This window comes from Synchiropus splendidus, chromosome 1 (genome assembly GCF_027744825.2).
Source record: "Synchiropus splendidus isolate RoL2022-P1 chromosome 1, RoL_Sspl_1.0, whole genome shotgun sequence".
In the NCBI taxonomy this organism is placed as follows: Eukaryota; Metazoa; Chordata; class Actinopteri; order Syngnathiformes; family Callionymidae; genus Synchiropus; species Synchiropus splendidus.
In genome coordinates this window covers 4990925-5013937 of record NC_071334.1, presented here as the reverse complement: position 1 = coordinate 5013937, position 23013 = coordinate 4990925, and the positions used below count along the sequence as shown (strand labels likewise).

General features: G+C 47.6%; 4 protein-coding genes across 6 annotated transcripts; 2 read left to right on the top strand and 2 right to left on the bottom strand.

Moving 5' to 3' along the window:
* Positions 1-100: 100 nt before the first annotated feature.
* LOC128747467 (protein C19orf12 homolog) lies at positions 101-1385 on the bottom strand. 2 transcript variants are annotated; one of them, XM_053845369.1, is made up of 3 exons: positions 1224-1373; positions 588-758; positions 101-526 (listed from the first exon to the last, which is right to left on the bottom strand). In XM_053845369.1, exons 2-3 carry the CDS (start codon positions 745-747, stop codon positions 261-263), a joined length of 426 nt encoding a protein of 141 aa, XP_053701344.1. In that variant the 5' UTR covers positions 748-758; positions 1224-1373; the 3' UTR covers positions 101-260. The 2 variants fall into 2 exon arrangements, with proteins under 2 accessions (XP_053701344.1, XP_053701353.1); XM_053845378.1 differs by having other exon boundaries at positions 102-526; positions 1324-1385.
* Positions 1386-2750: 1365 nt separating this feature from the next.
* si:ch211-260e23.9 (uncharacterized protein LOC555795 homolog) lies at positions 2751-5357 on the top strand. Its single transcript, XM_053887828.1, has 4 exons — positions 2751-2991; positions 3747-3889; positions 4159-4315; positions 4724-5357. Exons 2-4 carry the CDS (start codon positions 3763-3765, stop codon positions 4941-4943), a joined length of 504 nt encoding a protein of 167 aa, XP_053743803.1. The 5' UTR covers positions 2751-2991; positions 3747-3762; the 3' UTR covers positions 4944-5357.
* Positions 5356-8762, bottom strand: zgc:162297 (uncharacterized protein LOC555865 homolog). Its single transcript, XM_053887816.1, has 6 exons — positions 8505-8762; positions 8315-8397; positions 8070-8250; positions 7856-8006; positions 7666-7793; positions 5356-5558 (listed from the first exon to the last, which is right to left on the bottom strand). Exons 1-6 carry the CDS (start codon positions 8575-8577, stop codon positions 5368-5370), a joined length of 807 nt encoding a protein of 268 aa, XP_053743791.1. The 5' UTR covers positions 8578-8762; the 3' UTR covers positions 5356-5367.
* Positions 8763-9240: 478 nt separating this feature from the next.
* Positions 9241-16298, top strand: ccne1 (cyclin E1). Of its 2 annotated transcripts, none has more exons than XM_053885886.1 (12): positions 9241-9450; positions 9956-10006; positions 10206-10293; positions 10484-10546; positions 10624-10790; positions 11718-11853; positions 11933-12079; positions 12156-12251; positions 13140-13274; positions 14051-14162; positions 14247-14404; positions 15425-16298. In XM_053885886.1, the coding sequence occupies exons 2-12, from the start codon at positions 9993-9995 to the stop codon at positions 15608-15610; spliced, it is 1302 nt and encodes a 433-aa protein (XP_053741861.1). In that variant the 5' UTR covers positions 9241-9450; positions 9956-9992; the 3' UTR covers positions 15611-16298. The 2 variants fall into 2 exon arrangements, with proteins under 2 accessions (XP_053741861.1, XP_053741872.1); XM_053885897.1 differs by lacking the exon at positions 9241-9450 and adding an exon at positions 9500-9556.
* The last annotated feature ends 6715 nt before the right edge of the window (positions 16299-23013 follow it).

Here is a 23013-nt window from a genome sequence, read left to right as displayed (position 1 = left end):
CAGTTACTGCCCGACTTTCAACTTCAGTTTCAGTTCGGTTTGGTGGTTCGTGGTGAGGCTTTATGAAGAGACTGAATGGTTTTTAATCCTGTGAAAATGTATAGTCAAAAGAAGTGCGGCTTTATTACACATATTTAATGTTCGATTCACACCCTGATACAGAGTGACACGATTGTTTCGTTCTCTCCACTCACAGCAGAATTGTCAGTCAAGTTTATCAAATTTTATGAAATGGTTCAGAAAGTACTCCCCAGCTTCTGTCAGTCTGCGTACGACACCTGGGCCTTCAGCTCCTTGGTGACATAGTTGATCAGCGCGGCGGTGACCTGCTGCTGCAAGCTGGTGCTGCCCATCACCAGGGCCACCAGCTGAGCCGCGTCCATCCAGTTCAGATCGCTCAGCACCGCCATGATATTCCTGTAGAGCTTCTGCCGCTGAGCTGGCGGCAGCTCCATCAGGATCTGAGGGAGCGGCTTGAACTGACCGCTGGTCATCCAAGCGCCGAGGAGGCCACCTATCGTTGCACCTGGGAGACAGACCCGGGGTCACGGCGTGTTGGGGATCGGACGGGAATCAGGATGTCTTACCCAAAGCAATGCCCGGTGGTCCACCCAGTAATCCTCCGACAAACGCGCCGCCACCTGCCGCACACGCTCCTTTGGCTGAGCTCTTCACCGCCACCTTGATGTTGTTGTGTTCAGACACCTCGCAGCACAGCCGCATCACGTCGTCGATTCTCGGGGCCATTGCTCACCGCACTAAAGAAAACAAGAGGTGAGGTCGTGGGAGCCGTTGGAGCAGCCAAACCAGCAGCAACTGTGGGGCCGATCACCCATGAAGAAACTGACATGAGTCAGTGGCTTCCACTTTCTATTTCCAAAGAACTGAAAGTTAGGGAGGCCAACTGGAATCACAGTGTATCCGACTAAAATACACTGGAAAACCAACTCGGACATACAGTATGTGCGCAGTTAAGTTAGTAAACTTGAAGCCACGTTAAGATCTTTGTTTACTTTTAGTTTCACTTAACACGAACCGAGTGTTTATTTTCAGTCTCACTCGTGCACTAAAAGAGCGTTGCGTGAACGAAGAGACAAACGAATCGGCCGTGTACATGACAACAGCTTGGAGCTTTCGAAGTACATTTCCCTGTCACTAAAGTTCAACAGCTGAGTTCAAACCTTGACTTCACTCAAGTCACAGTGAACTCAACAGAAACTCACCCGCTGTTCACGGACACACACGGTGTGTCATGGACCAATTGATGGAATGTAAATGAAGTCAAACAAGGAGGAAACGGTTCCACTTTCACCGCTTGTTTACCTGCAGATCACACTCGCTGTTGAGCCGATGAATGGTGTTGCGCTGCTCTGTCGCCTTCCGGGCTGCACTTCCGGTTAGTCATGGGAGAGGAAATATAAAAATAAACTTTTACTTAACTTTTTAAATAATAAACACGTGCAACTACATCGGATTTTAGTGTAAAGATATTTGAAAATTGTAACTTCTCTTTAAAAAAGTATATATGAATGGTTTTAAAGACTGATATTTTCATGGTGACAGACTGTTGTTTAACTGTGAGTAACTGCATTCTTTTACTGTCCTTGTATTAAAAAACTGGCTATAAATGGACATAGACAAAGTTCGCAACAGTTTGCTTGGCAATATTTCTGCCAGAAATGAATTGGTTTATTAATCGGCATGAGTTATCAATGAGGAAAACCGTCTAAACGTAAAAGTAGGAAGCAACATTAGGGACTGACGAGTGGTTGCAGGTGTAAATCCTTCTTCTTCTTCTTCTTCTACCGCTTATCCGGGGTCGGGTCGCGGAGGCAGCATTCGGAGCAAGGAAGCCCAAACTTCCCGATCCGCACAAACCTCCTCCAGCTCCTCCCGGGGGATCCAGAGATGTTCCCAAGCCAGAGCGGAGACATCATCTCTCCAGCGAGTCCTGGGTCTTCCCCAGGGTCTCCTCCATGCCCGGAACACCTCCCCAGGGAGGCGTCCAGGGGGCACCCGGATCAGATGCCCCAGCCACCTCAGCTGGTTCCTCTGGATGTGGAGGAGCAGCGGCTCCACCCTGAGCTCCTCCCGGATGACCGAACTCCTCACCCTATCTCTAAGGGTGCGCCCAGCCACCCTGCGGAGGAAACTCATCTCAGCCGCTTGTATCCGCGATCTCATCCTTTCAGTCATGACCCAAAGCTGGTGACCATAGGTGAGGGTAAATCCAGAGCTTCGTCTTGTGACTCAGCTTCCTCTTCACCACGACGGTCCGATACAGCGACTGCATCACTGCTGCCGCTGCACCAACCCGTCTATCAATCTCATGCTCCCCTTCTCCCTCACTGGAGAACAAGACCCTGAGATCCTTAAACTCCACCACTTGGGGCAAGAACTCTCCACCGACCCGGAGAGGGCAAACCACCTTATTCCGGTCGAGAACCATGGCCTCAGACTCGGAGACGCTGATCCTCATCGCGGCTGCTTCACACTAGGCTGCAAACCGCCCCAGTGCATGCTGAAGGTCCCGGTCTGATGAGGCCAGCAGAACAACATTGTCCGCAAATAGCAGAGATGAAATTCCGAACCGGATCCCCTCCGAACCCTGGCTGCTCCTAGAAATTCTGTCCATAAAAGTAATGAACGGAACCGGTGACAAAGGGCAGCCCTCGCGGAGGCCAACATGCACCGGGAACAAGTCAGGTGTAAATCCATTTTATTTTATTTTATTTGAACGCTGTTAAACTTGTCAAACTTTGACGCATGTTACTCGCTAGAAATAAACTTTGAATTCTGGTCATGACTGAGCGCTGATCTGGCAGAACGGCGGGAGCGCCCTCATTGGCTGAGAGCATGTGACGTCATCAGACACAGGCGGGGCTCCGGCGGACAAACAAGTGGAGGATCAAAACAATCTGTACGGAGGAACATCACCGACACTTTCCACAGACGACGACGCCTTTCGACGACGGATCCTCGTCTCACCAGGTGATGGAAGCGCCATTGTTTACACGAGCGGACCTGCGGTGACTCAGACGATTTTCGTCTCCAACTCTCCGCTGTTGTTCTCTGCCTTGTCCGACCTCTTTGTCTCGCTGTGTTTGTTTGTTTACTGCGTGACTTGCGGCGCGGCGCTGTCAACATCCGCGCGTCATCACGTCTGACGGTGCACGACAAGCTCGAGCTCAGCTGTTCGCCTTATGTCACACCGAGTGGGGCGCGCGCGTGCACACGCCCCGATGTTGTGTGTGTCAGTGATTTCTCTGCTCTACATTTGCAACACTTTTCCTTGACAAAAAATGCGTAATTTCATGCTGTATTTTTGTACCTTCAACACAAAGTTGATGCAGATGAAGATCTAAACATTGTTTGACTGAAAGAAAACGCCCTTATGGCGTGAAGAAGCCCGGGGGCGCGAGCTCAGTTGTTACTGTTATGAAATGGCTCATGTGTGACGTCACTGTAACGGAGCGCACGCTCAGGTTTCTTCTGCGATGGTGATAAAGGTTTGCGGTTTTGTGACGGAAGTGCCACTGTTTGAACTGCATGTGAATCCAACCAAGAAGAATTGTATATTTATGCTATTTAATACATTTATTGACAGCGCTTGTTGTACTTTGTGGACGCGCTGAAACTTTCCTCCGGTCGTCACTTGTACCACCAGGGGGCGCTGTTTGCCCCTCAATGACTTGTTGGTTGTGAGTTGAACACTATGTGTTTACACTCCCCCCTGTTGTTTACAGACTAGAAGAGTCAAACATGTTTGGAAAGATTCTCTTCCACCTCCTTGGAAGCAACAACGATGACGTCTGCAAGTCAACACATGATGACTTTGAGGAGCTGATGGAGCTTGAAGAGGGAGGCTGGGTGATTGTCAACCTCCCAGGTCAGAGCGCCCTCACACACACACACACACACACATCCTTGTTAGGACTCCCCCCTAAACCAAAACCATCCACAACAAAAGGCTAACCTTAACCAGGATTCTGAACCAAACTGAAACCCAATTATTTTATTTTGTTTTTTTAAGTTATTTTGACCTTTTCATCCTCAATTTGAGGCTTGGTCCCCGCAAGTAGGCATGTTTCCAAGAATTAGTCCCCACAAGGATGGCTAGACAAGCACACACACACTGAGTTATCAATCCACTTCCAGAGACTGAGGTGGACCACTCAGAGGCGGTGGACCCCCTGGAGAACCTGCTGATCGAACACCCCAGCATGTCGGTCTATCAGATGAGGCGCCGGCTCAGCGGAGCCGAGGAGGAGCTGGAGGAGGAAGGCTTCGAGGAGGAGGAGGAGCCACACTGCAGGTCAGTCGAGTCGCCCTTGACACCGCCAGAGAACAGCGACGGCTGCTTCACCCGTATCACATGTCCTTTGCTTCTGTAACAAACAAAAATGGCTGTGATGGGCTGGCGAGGCTTCATGAAACACTCTCCTGATTTTCAGAGGCCACTAGGTGGCACTCTCAAATCGTTTTGCACAACCATTTCTCACATTAATGTTGAACCAAGTGCACCACCGACCGACTTCAGAAAATGACAGCACTGTTTCATGAAGCTTCACCAGTCCGTCACCACTAAATGGGGTGAAAAACTGCAAACGTGGTGCTACTTTTCTGCTGCTGAACAGTGTCCATTTCAAGCAGTCTGTTGCTGTTTAACTTAGTAAACTGCAGGAGGAAGGAGTCCCAGCTCAAACACCCTGTGTTTGTCCAGGCCAGTGGCGGTGAGGCGTCATATATCCTGGCGCATGGCGGCCTGGGGCCTCCCCGTGCCCTGCAACGTCCAGCTGCTGTCCGCACGCCGAGCCAGCGCCGAGATGGAGCGCAAGAAACTGAGCCACGGCGCTCTCAAAAGGCAGAACCTGACCAAGGTGCGCTACTACCGGCGCTACGGTCACTTCAAGCAGCCGTGCCAGCGCCTGTGCAACTATTGAGTGGCGGCTGTGGTCCCTCACTGCCGCCGTGCCTTCACCTGGTCAGGATGTCGGTGGTCACCTCACCTCACCTCACCTGCAAAACAGACGACTTCTGCTGCAGCCCTGACACAATGTGACATCATCACACTGTCGGACCCTCGGGGAGGAAGTACCGTAACTGTAAACCATTGTTCATAAAGACGTAGGCTAGTGGGTGGAATGCTGTGACTTTAAACACGTCTTTTTATTTTTTTTATTATCCATAAACTCTGTCGTGTCGTAGCTTTAGCTTTCTTTCCTCGGACTTGTTGTACAGTTCTTCAGTGTGTTCCCACTTTTTAAAATGTTGAGACATGTAAATAATGTTTTTATATTTATAAAAATGTACAAAAAAAGTCCAAATAAATCTTGTTTTCATATTTGAGGGTTTATTTCAGTTTGTTCATTGACGGAGATGGTGAACTCTCCCCATGAAGCGCTTCACACGTTCCGGGTCCACGGCGTTGGTCCACTGGCCGTCCTTCTTGAAGTGAGACCCCACGATCACGCCACTTGCTTCCAGGTACCGATCTACGTTGTCGTGGGTCACTCCGGAACCAACGAGCACTGGGATCCGGACTGACTGGGAAACATCTGCAGATGAGAAGACAATGGATCCTGAAGGAGAGTCCACAGTGTGTTGGAGCAGAGTCCGAGTCCACGATTACTGAGGCCAAACGGAACTGGTTTATTTCAGTTTTAGGCAGTGATGGGTCGGTGAGGGGTCATGGATCAGTACTGCAGGTCAGCCATTAAGGTGAGCTGTGTTTTGGATGGAAGCTGAGGAAATGGCTACGAGAGGTCCTCACAAAGATGGGAAGACAAACTTCTCTGTGTGGGGAATTGGTTGATCTATTCTTATGAGGACCAATTCTGGGAAAAACATGCCTTTGTGAGGACATTTGGCTTAGTTAGGAGCAAGGTTAAGCCTCAATTTCAGGATGAAAACATCAATATACTTGGGTCTAAGTTTGGTTTGGAGTCCTGGTTCAGGTGAGCCATGTGTTTTGGATGGTTAGGTTCAGGGGGGAGAGGCTGGGGAAAGGGTTGTGGCTCACAATAGCCTAATAAAGATAGATATACCAACGTGTGAGTGTGTCAGTGAGAGTTGACCTCACGTGAATGTGTGTCACAGTCATCGCTGTGATGGCTCCATGTCCACATGTCTGGGCTTGTCTGCGCTCACGTGTGTGCAGGGTCGGGTCTCTGTACCGGTCCGTCGTGCTGGAGGCCCGGGCCAGGAATAGCTCCGGCGAGACAGGGCCGGTCCATATTTCAAACCCACTGACCTCAGTGTAGGGAGCTCAAACATGGCTGCTGGTGCTCTGCTTGACTTGAAAGTGAGGAGTTCTGCTGTGTTTCCAAAAAACACATGCAGTTGTCTTCTCCACTTCATCATCCAAGAGCTGCAACCTAATTCAACCTGCGCATGAGTGAATTTTCGACCCCATACCATCACTGAAATCTGACTTCCTGCCTCTGAATATCTCTGACTGGAGACTCTGCAGTGCACGTCCTGCGCTGGCAACCTCTCTGAAGCATGTCCCACCTTGGCTGACCACCGTACTGGGTTACCTCTGATGATGAGGCATCATGAAACACTGTTGCAGGGTGGGTGAAACAGCGTCCTAATATTCAGAAGCCATTAGAAATGGATGTTTCATTGAACGAGTTGTTCAAGTCCAAACATTTTACAGCAGACAGCACCATTTGGTGGCCTCTGAAAACCAGGACACTGTTTCATGAAGCCTCATCCGCCCATTACTACCTGTGACCAGAGCAGTGCAGGTTAGAACAGTGCTGCAGTGAGTTGGTGGCTCCCTCTGCTCCCACAAATGACTGGAATTCTTACTCTCTTTTTCTTGTACAGTGGAACCTCGGTTTTCGTCCCAGACTTTGAACAAATCGGAGTTCGCACAAAAATTTCGAGATTTTTTTGAGAATCCAGAACTTGAATGCCCCCGAAAAAAGCCGGAAATAACATAACGTGCGCGGACCGATCATCTGACCCATGACGTGTTTTGTTATTGTGTATAACGCAGCCTCTGTACGCAGACGTGTCCCGTTAGCTACATTTACTGACTGTTTTTTCTTCATATTGAGGTGTAAAACCTTTCCTGTCTCCACACTGGACCGTGGTAGAGTGTCACAGGGGAGGTGCTGGAGCGCTCACTCCAGGGTTTGATGTCCTGTTGTGGGCTGGAGCTGGGACAGGGATGAGGCCAGTCTGGGACAGAGCGTGACTTGGTTTATGACTTTGTCACAGCCAAACTGCACAGAAGCGCACATTCAGAGCTGGACACGCACCGGGCACCTCTTCACTTCTGGAGAGACCTCACTCACTCGGCAACCCCTCCCACATGCAGCGGCCACACACATAGAGGAACAGCCACCTGCAGCAGACACTCTACATTCACTCCTACAAAAGACTAGTTTAAGGCTTGGAACGCATTGTTTCTTTTTCCATTCATTGTAATGGGAAAAATCCATTCAGATTTCAAACAAATCGCTACTCGAACGGACGTCTGGAACGGACTGTGGTACCCCTGTATTTGATCACGATACAAAACAGTGGTGTCACCTGTGGAACACACCAGAAGCTACTGAGTCGATTGTCCTCTGACCAGACTTTATGGAGAGAAACATTTAAAACTGAGCTTGACATGTGATGAGTCAGCACTTGTGTTAGAGGGGCAGGTACCTCTGAGCTCACAGACGTCGGCCTGCAGCCCGGTCGCCGTCCCAGTGATGATGACGCCGTCAGAGAGGAAGAACTCTGCCGCCTGAGCCGTCTCCACGACGCTCACGTCTGCTGTCATGGCGTGAGAGCTGCACGGAGACCAGCGATCAGGACTCTTAGTGAAGGACGCCAGTGAAGGCACTCGAGTCACCTGTGTTTCTTTTTGATGTCGGTGAAGATCTGCACATGCTCCGCTCCGATCCTCCTGCGATATCGGAGCAAATCTCCAGCACACGCATTGAGGAGGCCTTCATCGGCAACGTGAGAGAACACGAAACCCTCAGCTCGGATGAAGTCCAGACCTGAGGAGATGAAGGGTGTAGTGTTGTCCAGTCACATTCAGATGGTAATAGAGGAGCAGGCACCTGAGGCCAGAGCCACCGCCAGGGCATGCTGGTTGGCAGAGGCCAGGATCTGAACCCCCAGAGGCAGTGACGGACACGTGCTTCTCACGGCGGCGCACACCGCCGTCATGCTGGCACAGACCTCCGGACCCACCGAGACGGTGTACGGCACGTCGTGCATGTTCTCAATCATGACGCCGTCCTGCAAGAGGAGCTCGGCTTCACTCAGTGGCGCTGAAACACATCTTTTACAAAGATCCACTCACCACCCCGGCGTCACGGTAGATTGCCGCCTCCTTGCAAGCTTCCTCTATTATTTGGGAGACACTCATCTGACTCAGAGGAGAACCTGAGATGAGGAGAATATGAGCCACATGTCGACAGTTAAAGCACATTATTCACTGACCAAAGCCCTTTAGAAAGCACATGCACGTAGATATGGAAATAACACATCACCTGGCAGAGCTCTCACGTGGACCATTCCAATGACGACTGATTTAACACGACCAAACAGATCTAACCACCTCATTTTAGGAGCGGAATGTGACGTTTACTTGCGCGACGAGCGAGGTGTACCAGGTGACCGGTCAAAGGTCAACTCCAAAACATACATTTAGTCATCGAGTCTCGTCCATGTTTGATAGTCACCGACGGCACACGACTTACGCGCTCGTCATTTTTGACCAGCTTCATCAAAAGAACGTTTAACGTTGTTGCTTCTAGGTCACACGTTTGAAAAAGGAGGATATGAGCAGACATGGCAACCCGCGCTAGAAATGGGCGCCAGAATCGGCGGGTTTTTTTTAGCCAAGATACTTGTTATACCGGAAAATAGCCGGTGCGTCATTAGTGACAGCGACTTATATGGTCCACTAGGGCCTCTACAAGGAAATGGTGTTAGTAATGTACCGCGTGACGACCGTGTTTTAACGATATTTCGGCTTAAATCCGAGTGACTCCGGCTTTGTTTACATCTGTCTGACTAGCCACGCGGTGCCGGGCGCTTCCTGCTGCTAGGCCCCGCCCCTGCAGCTGTCAGCGGCGGGGCCACGCCTCCGGAGCGCCGGCGATGTTTTAAAGTTATTTTATAAGCCTGTTTTTCGCAATATTACTAACGTGACGTGTCGCCCCGTGCAAGCGTGGACTTGAGGAGTTAAACGCAAACGCATATTGGTGCAGAACAGAACCGGAACCTGGTGGTGGATCGGGTTTTTAGCGCCAAGTTAAATCGCCTCCTCCCTGATTGTGATGCTCCAGGAACCCGCCAGCTCAGTCTGACGAGTCGCCCCGGCCTGGACGCACACAGACAGCGACCTTCCCACTGAATGACCCCCGCGCTTCCAGAACGATACATCACCGTTGCATTGACGCGCATATAAGGGTGAACTTCAAGGATCTTGAGGTAAGTGAGCGGAGCTCACTTTCATTGTACCGAGTTAGCGCAGCTTCACTCCGTCGTCCTGTTGGAAATTGCAGATATTGCACGTAAATAAGACAACTTTTGGATGGTATACTGCTTCTCCTTTTGAATATAGTCTGTGTTTTGTTGGCTGTCGCTGTTTTATTCGTCGGTAAAAGTCGGCGACCGAGTTGCTTCCCCGGTTCGGCCATGATGTGCTGGGCCAGCTGTGCAAAGTTTAGCCCTGAAAATAACTACGTTCCCGCCGGAAATATACAAGCCAACCGGGCGGAATATGTGAAGTCACTTGTCCACCGTGACTGCTATGAGTTTGAGGCGTGTGCGAGGTTTTCTTGCGGCACTTTGACGAGCTAAAACATCGCGTACCATTTCCCCGCGCCCGGGCGAGCCGGGCTTTGTCAGGAGGGAGCTCGGTGTGGGGGTTGGGAGTCAGCCAGTGTTTGTTTAAAGCCGAAAATGCCTGCTTAAAACCCACTCTCATCCACAGGTTTACTCCGAAACAGCCACCGACCAGTCTGAGTAGGATGCTAGGAAAACGGTGAGTTGAAAGTGTGTTTCATTCTCGAGTAACACTTGCAGAAAAGTTGGCGAGCCTTTAGCTCCCCGGCTAAGTTGCGTTAGCTCGAGTGCTAGAGCTCCTTGTTGAGTTGTTAATGCGGCTTTATCGGCTTGTTTGCAACACTTCTGCAAAGGTCTGAAGTGGACGCCTAATGTCGTCTCGCTGGCTTTGATTTTAGGGAAGAGACAGAACCAGACTCTGCTGCTCCCGAGGCGCCGAAAGAAAATACAGTACGGACGAGAAAGAGGAAGGCAGATGTGGCTATTGTAAGTATCAGATGCTAACTTCGCAGGCCACTTTGGAACCGTCAACACTGTACAATACTTGTCTAAATATGTCGTCATTTTGCTTCCTGTGTTGTGCTGCAATAACGTCTCCAAGTCTCAACTTTCTTAGCCTCTGGACTGACCTCTTCTCTTTTATCACAGTCCATATAAACCATTTGTTGCTCTTCAGTATCTCACAGATCTCGATGAGGAGGTAGCAGAGATGACCAAGAAGAAGCAGCGCGACTCTGAGGTAGGTTTGTGGACTGAGATCTGCTGGTCTTGACCCGTAACTCTTATTCAGTCCAGACTGACATCTCATGAATTCAGGTGGTCTGGAGCACCGGCGCTGTTTGCAGCAGTCCTCAGCGATGGATCCCAACCCCGGACAACGAAGACGTGCCACAAGTCACTCTGATCAACGCTGGCTTCCCCCATTACAACTTCAATAATGTGTTTTCGACGCCTGTCCACTGCGCCCCCTTGCCGGCTCTGTGGTGAGTGAGTTAGGGTGCTTTCACACTAGGGGTTCTATCTCGAGACAAGGCTCTTTCGAACACAAGCCAGTCGGGTTTTGGCCCACTGCACTTTGTCTCATGAAACTCTCAGTGGGTGTTGAGCTTCACACCTCTGGCGACTCTGCGCCAGATACCGGAAACTACCTGTCCAGCGCGACTCCACACAAACCCGCTAAATGCTGGGCAGTCAAGGGTCTGATCGCCGTCTGGGCGCACAACATCGTTCAAAAACAACTTCTCAAACTCCCAGAACACTGAGGTGAGCAGCCGGGAGCTGCAGGAAAATTGCGCTCCGGGGCGCAGCGGTCCGGGACTCGTGATGTGTGCGTGTGTTTGATAACTCACGTTTTTTTGCCTTTGTCAGGCTGATAAACATCTGATTTTATTGACAGACATATTTGCTTAAATGAATAATGCCGCACTCTTCTGAAACTATTTCCAGTGCTTATCTCGGCGGTCTGCATGAGGACAGTGAAGAGGCAAGACGCTGATTTTTCCTCAAGTTACTTAAGATCACCAGACTATTCATTGATCATTTCTGGCGTCTGGGTCTGGACTTCACTGACTAAACCTTCTCCATCGTCAGTAAACGTGTTGCGAGAGCAGCGTGGATCGATCCGCGACGCTCCCGTCCCCGGGCGCAATTTTCCGGCTGCTCACCTCAGTGTTCTGGGAGTTTGAGAAGTTGCTTTTGAACCATGTTGTCTGCCCAGGCAGCGATCAGACCCATTATTGGCCGGTTTGGAACATGAACTGTGCCGTCGCAGAGGTGTGAAGAATCTCAATGGGGGGCGACTCGGATTCAGGCTCCCGAGACAGAACACTGCAGTGTGAAAGCGCCCATAGGCAACTCAAGTCTCTCGCCGCCGTGTGGTGTCTAAAGGTTTTTGTTTTTCCCGGCTCCAGTTGGGCGAGCAAAGACGTGGTGTGGAAGAACATGCTGAAGAAGGACAAGACGTACGTGCGGGATGTCAACATGATGGAGAAGCATCCTCATCTGCAGCCCAAGATGAGGGCCATTCTACTGGACTGGCTGATGGAGGTGAGGCTTGTCGCCTGAAAAGGTCAAGATTCGCCCGGGTTTTTATTTACAAACACTGATGGCGCTTTTCTGCTTCCAGGTCAGCGAGGTGTACAAACTGCACAGAGAGACGTATCACTTGGCTCAGGATTACTTTGATCGCTTCATGGCCACGCAGAGAAATGTGGCCAAGTCCACACTACAGCTGATCGGCATCACCTGTCTCTTCATCGCTGCTAAAGTCGAGGTGAGACGGAGAGTCTGCTGGGAATTTAGATGGCAAAAACGTTGTTGTTCATGCGTTTCATTCTGCCATTCTCCAGGAAATGTATCCACCTAAGGTGCACCAGTTTGCCTATGTTACCGATGAAGCCTGCACTGAAGATGAAATCCTCAGCATGGAAATAATCATCATGAAGGTACGAGTATGATGTTGACATCTGCACTAACTTTAACTTGAGCCTTGTTTCGGTGCCGCTTTGGCCACTTTGGTTTCCAAAGTTTCTTGCTTGAGTCTTGGTAGAGTTTGTTTGTCAAGCAGTTGTCCTCACCTCCGTTACCTTAACAGCAAGCACCACCACATGTAAAGTCTACCAATATTTCACCACTGTCCTGAATTTGAAGTGTCATTTGGTGACCGACTTTTAACTGTGGCAGGAATGTCTTTGGAAAAAAAAACCTGACTACTGTCTCGACAGACGTCGCCACTGTTTGACTGAAATGTTTTGTCCCTCTAAACCAGAGGTGGGCAATTACATTTCCTAAAGGGCCACATTAGACACTGTCACGGTTGTGAGGGGCCATCATCAAAAGAGAGACAGCGATGATGACAAAACATGATAGGAAAAATACCTAAGAGGATGAAATGTCAGTAAGGATATTAAGAAGTGTAAATATGCCATGGAACCCAGGGATAAATTTAATTTTATACGCTCTTAATTTGAATATAAATCATCTATGGACGTTCAACATTAAAAGGCAATTTATTTATTAAGTATACTTTCAGTATTCCTTCAATGTATTTTAAGGATTAAGAAAAAACCTATGAAAAGAAAAAAAAAAGTCTTAAAACAAGAACATGCTATATTTACGGCTGAAGCGGTGGTGGAGACTAAAAGGGGGAACAAAAATAGGCTGAAAAATGAGGACGTATTACTTCTATATATATAGTCTGACATCAAAGGGGCCATGAAAACATGGGTATTGGGGCTGCATATGGCACCCGGGCAGCACTTTGCCCAGGTCTGCTCTAAACTGTGGCTGCTGCATGTGCCATGATCCAACTGGTTTGCTGTCTTCCCACACAGGAGCTGAACTGGAGCTTGAGCCCCCAGACCCCCATCTCCTGGCTGAACGTTTACATGCAGGTGGCTTATCTGAAGCAGAGCAACGAGTTGCTCATCCCCAGATACCCACAGGACACATTCACGCAGATCGCTGAGGTACTTTTGAGACCAGGTCGTGTGTGTGTGTGTGTGTGAGATCTATGTGGTCTATCTCAGTGTTGTATCACGTGCAAGGTTTTGCTCGTGGCTCAGTATTGTGCGTCTTTATTGCTGAAAATGGTTTAGTTTTTCATTCATCTTATGATCTGGTTTCTCACTGAATAGAACTGCCGTAATTTCTGGACTATAAGCTTCTACTTGTGGTCTGAACCTTGCATCTTGTACAGCGACACATCTAATATATGGATTCCAGGCTATAGAGCGTCATGCTGCCAAAATATTGAGCCTGGTGACATCAAACCCATGACATCACAGCCGTTTTATTGACCTTAAATCGCACAAAATGCGCTGTTTTCGCCTGCGTGTCCGCAGCTCCGCACACAGAGACGAGAAGCAGCAGCGGAGACCGGCTGTGGTGTCGGAACTTGGGACACATTTTGAGTGCTTTAATGTCAGTAAAAGATGTGAGGAGTTGATGATTCCAGTTCAGAACATTGGACAGTTTGTTTCATGAGTCAGTGTCCATGCTGGAGCCCGTTTCCAAACTAATTTAGAAGTGATCCTCATGCATTTTTAAGCCTTTCTACGGTGCAGACAGCACCGCTGCACCCGCGGCTTACAGATGAACAATATCTGTTTTCCTTCTTTAGTTAGTGGGCGGGAGCTAATATTCTGGTGCGCTCTATAATCTGGGAGTTACGGTAGTGGCACGATTAGAAATGGACTGAAGCTACTCTGCAGCTCAAAGCAAACACTTGTTTTCCTCTTCGCAGCTGTTGGACCTGTGTATGCTTGACATGCGTTGCCTAGAGTTCTCCAACGGCGTCCTCGCTGCCTCGGCGCTCTTCCACTTCTCCTCCCTGGAGCTGGTGGAAACCGTCTCAGGTAAATGGAAAGAAGAGTCTTAAATCCGCAGTGTGATTTCTTGTTCAGTCCTTTCATGTATTAACATGCACTTTTGCTGTTCAGCCCTCAAGAGGTCGGAGGTGGAGGAATGCGTGCGGTGGATGGTGCCCTTCGCCATGGCTTTGCGGGAACGTGAGGCGCCCAAGATGAAAACGTTCTCTGGGATAGCAGCTGATGACATGCACAACATCCAGACTCATGCGGCCTACATGACATGGCTGGTGAGTCGAGAAGTCTTTTGTTTTTGCATCACAGACTCATGAGTTCAGCCACTGAAGACCTTGTGCAACGCTCCAGGAACAAGTGTATCGTGAACGTGAGCTGAGAAGAAATAAGAGTAGTATGACTTTAGATAAACACCAGCTCACGGTGACGCTACATCGAACACGAAGTTCACATTAACCGTCTCGTAATTTGGGTCAGTCCTTTTATCCAAACCTCCAGTTAGATTCTGTACACAGCCATAATCGGGTGGTTCAAGAGCTACCTTGTTCCACTGGCAAGTTTTGTTTCCTTTTTTTATTTTTTTTTTACTTTTATTTAACATTTCTATTTCTGTAAAACAGTCTGTTACACTCATTTCCTCCAAAACAAACTACACAATCAAAGGGCTTTCACTGCCATTTACCGTAATTTCGGGACTATAAGCCGCTACTTTTTTCTGGTGGTTTGAACCCTGTGGCTTATGCAGGGACGCGGATAGTATCTGGATGTTTCCAGGCTAAAGAGCGTCATGCTGGCAAAATATTGAGCCTCCTCACATCAAACACATGACATCACAGGTGTTTTATTGACCTTAAAGCGCTCAAAATGCGCTGTTTTCACCCGCGTGTCCGCAGCTCCGCCCACAGAGCCGATCTCCTGGAGGAGCGGAGACGAGAAGCAGCAGCTGAGACCAGCTGTGGTGTCGGAACTTGGGACACATTTTTAGCGCTTTAATGTCAATAAAAGATGTGAGGAGTTGATGATTCCAGTTCAGAACATTGGCCAGTTTGTTTCATGAGTCAGTCTCCATGCTGGAGCCCGTTTTCCAAACTAGTTTAGAAGTGGTCCTCATGCATTTTCGACCACTGCACCAAGACTTGTAGACCGGTGCGGATCTATATTCTTTCTTAAATGTAGTGGGCGAGGCTAATATTATAGATAATATAGCCGCCTTTTCCAGTGTCGAGCCAGAGCTTTGAGGGTAGACTGAGGTTGAACGGTGAATATTCCATCTCACATGAGCCGTTTCTTCGCAGGAGAAGGCCCATTCCTACCGGGACGTGGACTTGGAGAGCCAGCGCAACTGTCATGTCCCGTCAGGTGTTCTCACGCCGCCCTTGAGCATAGAGAAAACAGAGGATGTGGGCCACGTGGAGGCCGCAGCTGTGAAGGTGATACCGAGGATGTGCTCCGCGTCCCCGCGGCACCAGCCTCAGCCGTGACCCAGGAGCGACTCCCACATCTGTTGCCTTGATTTTTGTCATGGCCGAGCGCAAACATACTTCGACGGATGATCACACCATGTCCACGTCTGGCCAGGACTCCCAAAGAATCTTTTATTTTTCTTTCCCTGGAGTTTGGGTGATAACTGTGACAGTACAGTACTAGACTGTCCAGTCATTTTTTTTTTTTTGTTTTTTTTAGGAGGACTTTGCACCCAAATGCCTGCTTTCATTACATTCCATACACAGCAGTTCGGTTGCCATTCTTTGATTTTCTATGCAGAGGGCAAAAGAAAAGGGCATTTTCCAGATTTCAATACTTGACTGAGTGGGTGTGTTCCTCCCCCCCAACCCCCCTTCTTTTGTTTTTATTTGTGTTTTTTATATACAGAGAGCAATATCGCCCAAAACTATTAATAGAGTCCTAAAGGCTCTGCGCTGCTATAAACATTGGGCTTTGCATTGTGTGTGTGCGTGTATATGTATGAATGAGAGAAAGCATGTTCTTTTTTTTTTTTTTTTTGTCGGTTCTACAGTTGTTTTTAGAATTTATTTCCAATGCCAGGCCATGTTTTGCTGAGGGACCAGTAGCTCGGCTACCCACCAGGACAGGAACAAGCCAGGCCTCAGAAGCTAATGTATTGATTGTATTTAACGTTTCATCCTCCACCATCAGACTTCTATCTACCTTCCTGTGAAATGGATGTTGCTTTATATTTTGAATAAAGTTTTTTTTTTTTGGATTTAACAAATGGGTCGGTTCATTTCACTTCAATACTTTCACTTTCCTCACACTGAATTCTCAATGAGCCACATTGGTTCTTCGTAACTCGGCACTTTTGTCGCCAGTAAATATAACAAGGAAGTGTGTATGTGATGTGATATGAACCTTTTTGGTTTCTCTGTTGCTGATTTTCTAGAAAAACGAAGTGTTCCCCGACGAAATTTTTTTTTCTACACGCGCACTTCATGTTTCATCCACTAGATGTCAGCAAAACACAGCAATAGATCTCAGTAGATCCCAAAGTGTTGCTGCTCTGAATTGTTCAATATGTCGCGTTCACAGCAGCAAAGATCGGAGGCCTCCGTTTTGGTGTGTGGGGGGTTTTTGGACGCTTAATGAATGACAACCACCAGATTTTCATTATTTTCATCATTTTTCATAACGACCGTTTTAGGCATGAAAGAAACTTAAATTGTCAAAAAAGTATTATGAACAACAATCTTTTTTCTAAATCAATTATGCGTTTACGTTAAGATATACAAAACAAATTTCGAAATTTAAAAACAATTCAATCACAAAAGTACAACAAAGCTGTAAAAATAGCCTGATGAAATCAAGAAATGAGAGCAAAACTCCTGCTTTCAGTGGAAGAAAACATCGCTGTAAAATGCTTTTGCACTTAAGTTCATTTAAGTCGACATGATTTATTTATTAATTTACTATATGTATGAGACATATGACCGTTAACATCGGAATAATTGTTTAAATTTTGCTGACATTTCTTGAGACACAGCACAGATTTGTAAACGTGTAACACCATATTATTGCATGTAATACAGCCACAATCATAGCAGTGAAACTGAATAGAAGTCACTGACCCTCTGTTTTCACCTTGTGACAAAATAACATGATAAAATAACAGACAGCGTTGATGGGTGGCTATGCTTGACTGTATCGTATGATCATAAGTCGATGTCTTTGTTCATGTTTAATGGTTTTGACATTTTCTCTGAAGTGAAACTGGGCCCACTGAGAGGCAGTCCCCCCGCTAAACAAGTGGGAAACTAGACCAGCAAGCTCTCACCAAGAGGCGTGTTTGTCTCCAGCGGCTGGTCTTCTCTCCCTGTGTGTTGAGGCCTCTCTGGTGTTGAGCCGCGTCAGAACCGGGCCAGAGCTCCCTCAGGGCCCGCGCCACCATCCCATGTAAACAAGCCGCCTCGCTGTGCATTAGCACCCGCTTTGATGTCGCCTCCTAAACATTTGATCGACTTGTTCATGTTGATCTTCTTGTGTCTCATTGTGGTGCAAACAAGGCGGTAAACGTACAGGAAGTGAACCATTTGCTTGACCTCTGCCTCCCTCTGGTGGCCGTTCTGGTTAAAAAAAACGTTTTCACCATAAAATCTCGCGTTTTTTTTGGAGCGTGAAAATGATTTAATATTTGTTACCGAAACAATAGCTTCTGTTTTGAAAGCTACAGTGAAACATGTTGTTATTAAACTCATAAAAAACAAATACAATACATAGCGACCTTGAAGTATAACTGTATCCATGAGACAGAAAGGATGTTACACATATCCATATACATGTGCCGGGAACCTGGTCACATCATTTGGACTCCAACTGAACGTGACACCACAAGCAAAGGGCCCAAGATTGACTTTCTTATTGACTCCCTTTTGCTCCTGTCGCTCTTTGTTACAGTGGCTGGGAAAACAAAAAGGATTTGTGTCGAGCTCCCTGAGTTGACTCTTGTCTTGCATGTGGTCTTGGACCCGCAAAGGTGTCGGCTCTCTATCTCTCTGTTCCCTTTGAATAGAACAACATCCACGTTGGCTTGTGTTGATCTGGATTCTCCAGCTCTGGTGCCCTCAGGAGAAACACCTCACTCAAGGTGGAATAATGAGCGTTTAATACCTGTTTTGTTGGTTCTCTCAGCTGCAACATGGCGGGAGGGAATGTGTGCATGAACCAGAGGCCAAAACAAATGGATGGAAAACAGCTGTAAGGATCTTAGTTTCACTTTGTCATTGAATTTTTATCAGTAATTTCAGCTGTGCTGCCTGAGGCCACGTCCACCTTGTAGCAGTGGAAGTGAAGTTGCAGAACCCAAAAGATGCTCCATTGTCTTCGTCCAGACTTCTGATGCTGGAGCTGGGACAGTGCCTCCTCCCCAGTTGGCTGAGGGTTATAAACTCCGCCCATTTATGAAGTCCTAGCTGTCAAGATCGCAATTGTTGGATGCAGTTGCTCGCCTCAACACATGGGAGTAAAAGTGCAAAAGGTCCATCCTTGTGAAGGGTCAATGAGGCTTCATGACACAGTATTGAAGGGTAGATGAGGTTTCATGACACAGTATTGAAGGGTAGATGAGGTTTCATGACACAGTGTTGAAGGGTACATGAGGCTTCATCAGTATTGATGGGTCACAGTATTGAAGGTTCAATGAGGCTTCATGACAAAGTACTGAAGGGTAGATGAGGTTTCATGACACAGTGTCCACATTTTCAGAGGCCACCAGATGGCACTGTCTGCTGTAAAATGTTTGGACTTGAACAACTCATTCAATGAAATTGGTTGTCAGACTCCATGGTTGTCAGACATGTTGGGAAATGAGGTGCTCAGGTTGGATGAGCTGCCCTCACACAAGTCTAACCCTCACTTCACCTTCACATTTGGGAAGGCCTTAGAGGTCAGTGTGGGTCTGCTCTCTGGTTTCCACCCAGGACTGCACTCTGCCACCTTGGTTCTTGGCCTGTCCTGCTCTTGCGTCTCTCAATTCCTCTGATGGATGATACTAAGAGAACAGTGCATTGTAGTGAAGGGTGGATGAGGCTTCATGAAACAGTGTCCTGATTTTCAGTGGCCACCAGATGGCGCTGTCTGCTGTAAAATGTTTGGACTTGAACAACTCATTCAGTGAAACCTCACATCATTTCTAAACCAAGAGCGCCACCTAGTGGCCTCTAAAAATGAGGACACTGTTTCATCAACCCTGTTTCATGAAGCCTCATCGACCCCTCACTGGTTTGTTGACAGAAACACCGATGAAGGAGAACAAGGAAACACCAGAGTTTCATCCAGATATGACCTTGTCTGGCTGAAAGGTGAACTGACAAAAAAGTCATGAAAACAATGAAGCCTCTACGTCCCATTTGTTTGTGAGGTTGCGGCGGGATCATGAAGAAGAGGGGCCCAACCTCCCTCCCTAATGTTGACAGCCCAATATCTGCCGGCCTGTAATTCTGATGCCCGTCTTAATGAAACAAATACCTTTCTAATAAAGCGTATTTAAGGATTTGTCATTTGTTGCGGGTGTCATGCTCCGAGACATTAGCGGGAATATATCTGTATCATCCAGCATAAAGCAGACGGCGGAGGACATATTTGGAGTAAATCTTGGGCACAATGGAGCATGTGTGGATTAGGCCTATTTAATAACGCCCGCACAAAGGCACTCTGTTCTTTTAAGTCTTTATGGGATTTCATAACGTGTTTGTGTGCGCGCGCGCGTGTGAGACAGGCAGCTTCCTGTCGATACGACTCCACACATCCCCACTTCCTTTTCTATTGTAATTCCTTTAATTAAAGTGATTTTATTCACAGGCACACAGCTGTCACCGGCCACTTTCCATTAGCCATGTGAGCGGACGCCTTGTTCGGAGGGAGGACCGGCGCCGGCCGCTGCTTCCCACGGAGCGCGCAACACTACTTTCATCTCCCAGCTGAGTTTGTTGTGTGTTTTGAATTTATTAATCATTGATTTTTAATGCGCCGCCTCTTGACAGTGGCAGCTAAGCAGGCATGAATTCAACCCCGCGTCCCAGCCCTAGAAAATGGCATTTTAGAAACAAAGAGGAGGTCGGCTGGTGTTTCCTCTGACCTATAAACGGAGGGCGTCCACCAGCGAAATGTCAAAATTTGCTTTTATTTGTTCTTTTCTTGGCCTTTTTTCCCCCTGCCTTCTGTTATTTGATGGAGCAAGATAGAGCCCAGGTTCTTCTCGGCCTGCTGAAATGATGCGTAAGCTTCAAATTGGGAGGGAGTGAAACGCAATAATGTGGTCTTTGTCGGGCGTGTTTCCCTCCGTGCGCCTGCTTTGCATACGGCATCTCAGAGGAACCCGGGGTCTTAAGTTGAGGATAAAGGTGCACTGCCATCAACAATAGCCGGAGTGTGTTTATCCGCCGAGGTCTTAAACAACTAGGTGTAAAAAGATTTGCCGCGCGTGAATCGGCCCAAATACAAAAAAGGGAAGATTAGATCTTACATTGAGCGTATGGCGGCGGAATTTCAATAGGGATTTGAATGTATTTATGGAAGTATATTCTTTTTTTTTTTTAAATATATTTATGGAGCAGACTTGAATTGTTCACCCATTTGAAATGAGTGACTCGCTCTGTGTGTTTGAAGAGATAAAAGCTTGCTCTCATAATCCTTATTGACACTGCGGGATGCGTCAAGGCGGCTATAGCTAAGTCCCAGCGGTGCCCTGCCCCGTGGAAAGGCCCGCGAACGCCTTTCACACTGTTTCAAGCCAAAGATTTCCTGACAGATTGCTTTCAGCCCATTGATTCGCATGTGTCGACACACGGGGTCGAGGAACTGGAAGTCAGGTCGCCGCGAGGAATGCCTCCGCCGCCGGGCCGCTGCCTCCGAAACGGCTCCTCGGAACCTCAAAAAAAACAAAGGTGGTTGTAACCTGACGGAGCCCTGTGGTGCTGCCGCACAAAACACTGCTGACAGCTGCAAAAGATAAGAGAGCCTCTCACCTCTCCTCCATCACGCTCTAAACGGCTGTTGTGTCGGCAGTCGACAGGCAAAGATACTGTTCGCAGACAGGCACAACAAAAAGTGCTTATGCTTCAGGAATGGCAGCTCACTGTCAGGGACTACTGAGTTTGGTGACTGCGGAGATAGAAAATACAGAGGTGAGTCAAAGTCGATTAAAATTTCAATCTCAATTAATCGCGCTAAAGATGAGTTAACTCGCGATTAATCGCACATTTTGCATCTGTTCTTGACGTAAGTTAAAGGCGATTTAGTCAACACGAAAGTGGACTATAATGCTAACAATGCTAACAATGTCTAAAGGAATGTTCTGGAGAGTATCGGCAATGTTGGTTTGTTGGAGCGAACAAACATGAGGAAAGCATCTTTGGCTGCTCTGGTGTTGATAATATGTTCCTTTAAGATGCATTTGGAACAGATGCAAAATGTGTGAATCGTTCGCGAGTTAACTCATCTTTAGAGCGATTCATTGAGATTCAAATTTTAATCTATCTACAGCCCTAATTTCAGTTAAATTGAATTTAATTCAGGCAAAACAAAACAAGTTATGATAAAGGATTAAATGTCTGAAGCCAACAAAAGCAAATCTACTGAGCCACATGGATATGAAAAAGTGAAGTGAGTAGTATAAAACCTCTTAGCTGTGAGGTTTAGCACCAAATATTGGGAAGTCACAGCGACTTTCAAAAACTCTTGCTATTGGTCGGGGCAGGTGAGGCTTCATGGAACCGGGTCCTCATTTTCTGAGCCCACTAGGTGGCGCTCTCTGCGCCAGAATCTTTGGATTTAAAGAAGTATTCAAATGAAACATCATATCAGTTTTCATCCAAGAGTGTGAAACTGTGAAAATGAGAACACTGCTCCACGAAGCCTCAGCTGCCCGTTGCTCTCTCTGTACGGTATTATTTAACAGTGCACAGAAAAACAAATTATTGCGCTAGTCTGGCTTTTAGTTTTTAAAACGCATGTCAACAGCTTAGTCTGACTACTGGAGAGAAATTGGAATTTCTCTCTGTGGGACTCCAGGACCTGGATAATGGGGTTAATAGCTACATGTAGCCCAGTAGCTGGACTGAGCTAGCATATAGCCAGTAGCTGGACTAAGATAGCATATAGCCAGTAGCTGGACTAAGCTAGCATGTAGCCAGTAGCTGGACTAAGCTAGCATATAGCCAGTAGCTGGACTAAGCTAACATGTAGTCAGTAGCTGGACTAAGCTAGCATGTAGTCAGTAGCTGGACTAAGCTAGCATGTAGCCAGTAGCTGGACTAAGCTAACATGTAGTCAGTAGCTGGACTAAGCTAGCATGTAGTCAGTAGCTGGACTAAGCTAGCATATAGCCAGTAGCTGGACTAAGCTAGCATGTAGTCAGTACCTGGACTAAGCTAGCATGTAGTCAGTAGCTGGACTAAGCTAGCATGTAGCCAGTAGCTGGATTAAGCTAGCATGTAGCCCAGTAGCTGGACTAAGCTAGCATGTAGCAAGTAGCTGGACTAAGCTAGCATGTAGCCCAGTAGTTGGACTAAACTAGCATGTAGTCAGTAGTTGGACTAAACTAGCATGTAGTCCAGTAGCAGGACTAAGCTAGCATGTAGCCAGTAGCTGTTTACTCACATACAGGTCCAAAGGAAGGAAGGCACTGAAAAACAGCGTTCTTCCATCATGTTCTCTCAATATGCATCTCTCACCTATGCACGAACATTAGCATTAACCACCTACAGTGCCTCCCTATACTCTGATGATGAAACACCAATGTGAATCCATAGTAAGTAACAGCAGAAGTAACAGGACACCAGGATGGACGTTTGTCAAAACATCTCAGGGTTGTACATAAGTGTGTGAACCCATTGCCGCAGCACCGAAAACAAAGCTCACAACATGGAAGTGC

Excerpts from the sequence above, each read along its gene's own strand:
- LOC128747467 (XM_053845378.1), bottom strand. The coding sequence starts at position 747 with ATGGCCCCGAGAATCGACGACGTGATGCGGCTGTGCTGCGAGGTGTCT. Across the intron at positions 527-587 it reads ACCACCGGGCATTGCTTTGG|GTGCAACGATAGGTGGCCTC; the intron begins GTAAGACATCCT and ends TCTGTCTCCCAG.
- si:ch211-260e23.9 (XM_053887828.1), top strand. The coding sequence starts at position 3,763 with ATGTTTGGAAAGATTCTCTTCCACCTCCTTGGAAGCAACAACGATGAC. Across the intron at positions 3,890-4,158 it reads GGTGATTGTCAACCTCCCAG|AGACTGAGGTGGACCACTCA; the intron begins GTCAGAGCGCCC and ends ATCCACTTCCAG. Across the intron at positions 4,316-4,723 it reads GAGGAGGAGCCACACTGCAG|GCCAGTGGCGGTGAGGCGTC; the intron begins GTCAGTCGAGTC and ends GTGTTTGTCCAG.
- zgc:162297 (XM_053887816.1), bottom strand. The coding sequence starts at position 8,577 with ATGAGGTGGTTAGATCTGTTTGGTCGTGTTAAATCAGTCGTCATTGGA. Across the intron at positions 8,251-8,314 it reads TCTACCGTGACGCCGGGGTG|GACGGCGTCATGATTGAGAA; the intron begins GTGAGTGGATCT and ends CTCCTCTTGCAG. Across the intron at positions 5,559-7,665 it reads CGACGTCTGTGAGCTCAGAG|ATGTTTCCCAGTCAGTCCGG; the intron begins GTACCTGCCCCT and ends TCTCATCTGCAG.
- ccne1 (XM_053885886.1), top strand. Across the intron at positions 10,294-10,483 it reads GGAAGGCAGATGTGGCTATT|TATCTCACAGATCTCGATGA; the intron begins GTAAGTATCAGA and ends GTTGCTCTTCAG. Across the intron at positions 10,547-10,623 it reads AGAAGCAGCGCGACTCTGAG|GTGGTCTGGAGCACCGGCGC; the intron begins GTAGGTTTGTGG and ends TCATGAATTCAG.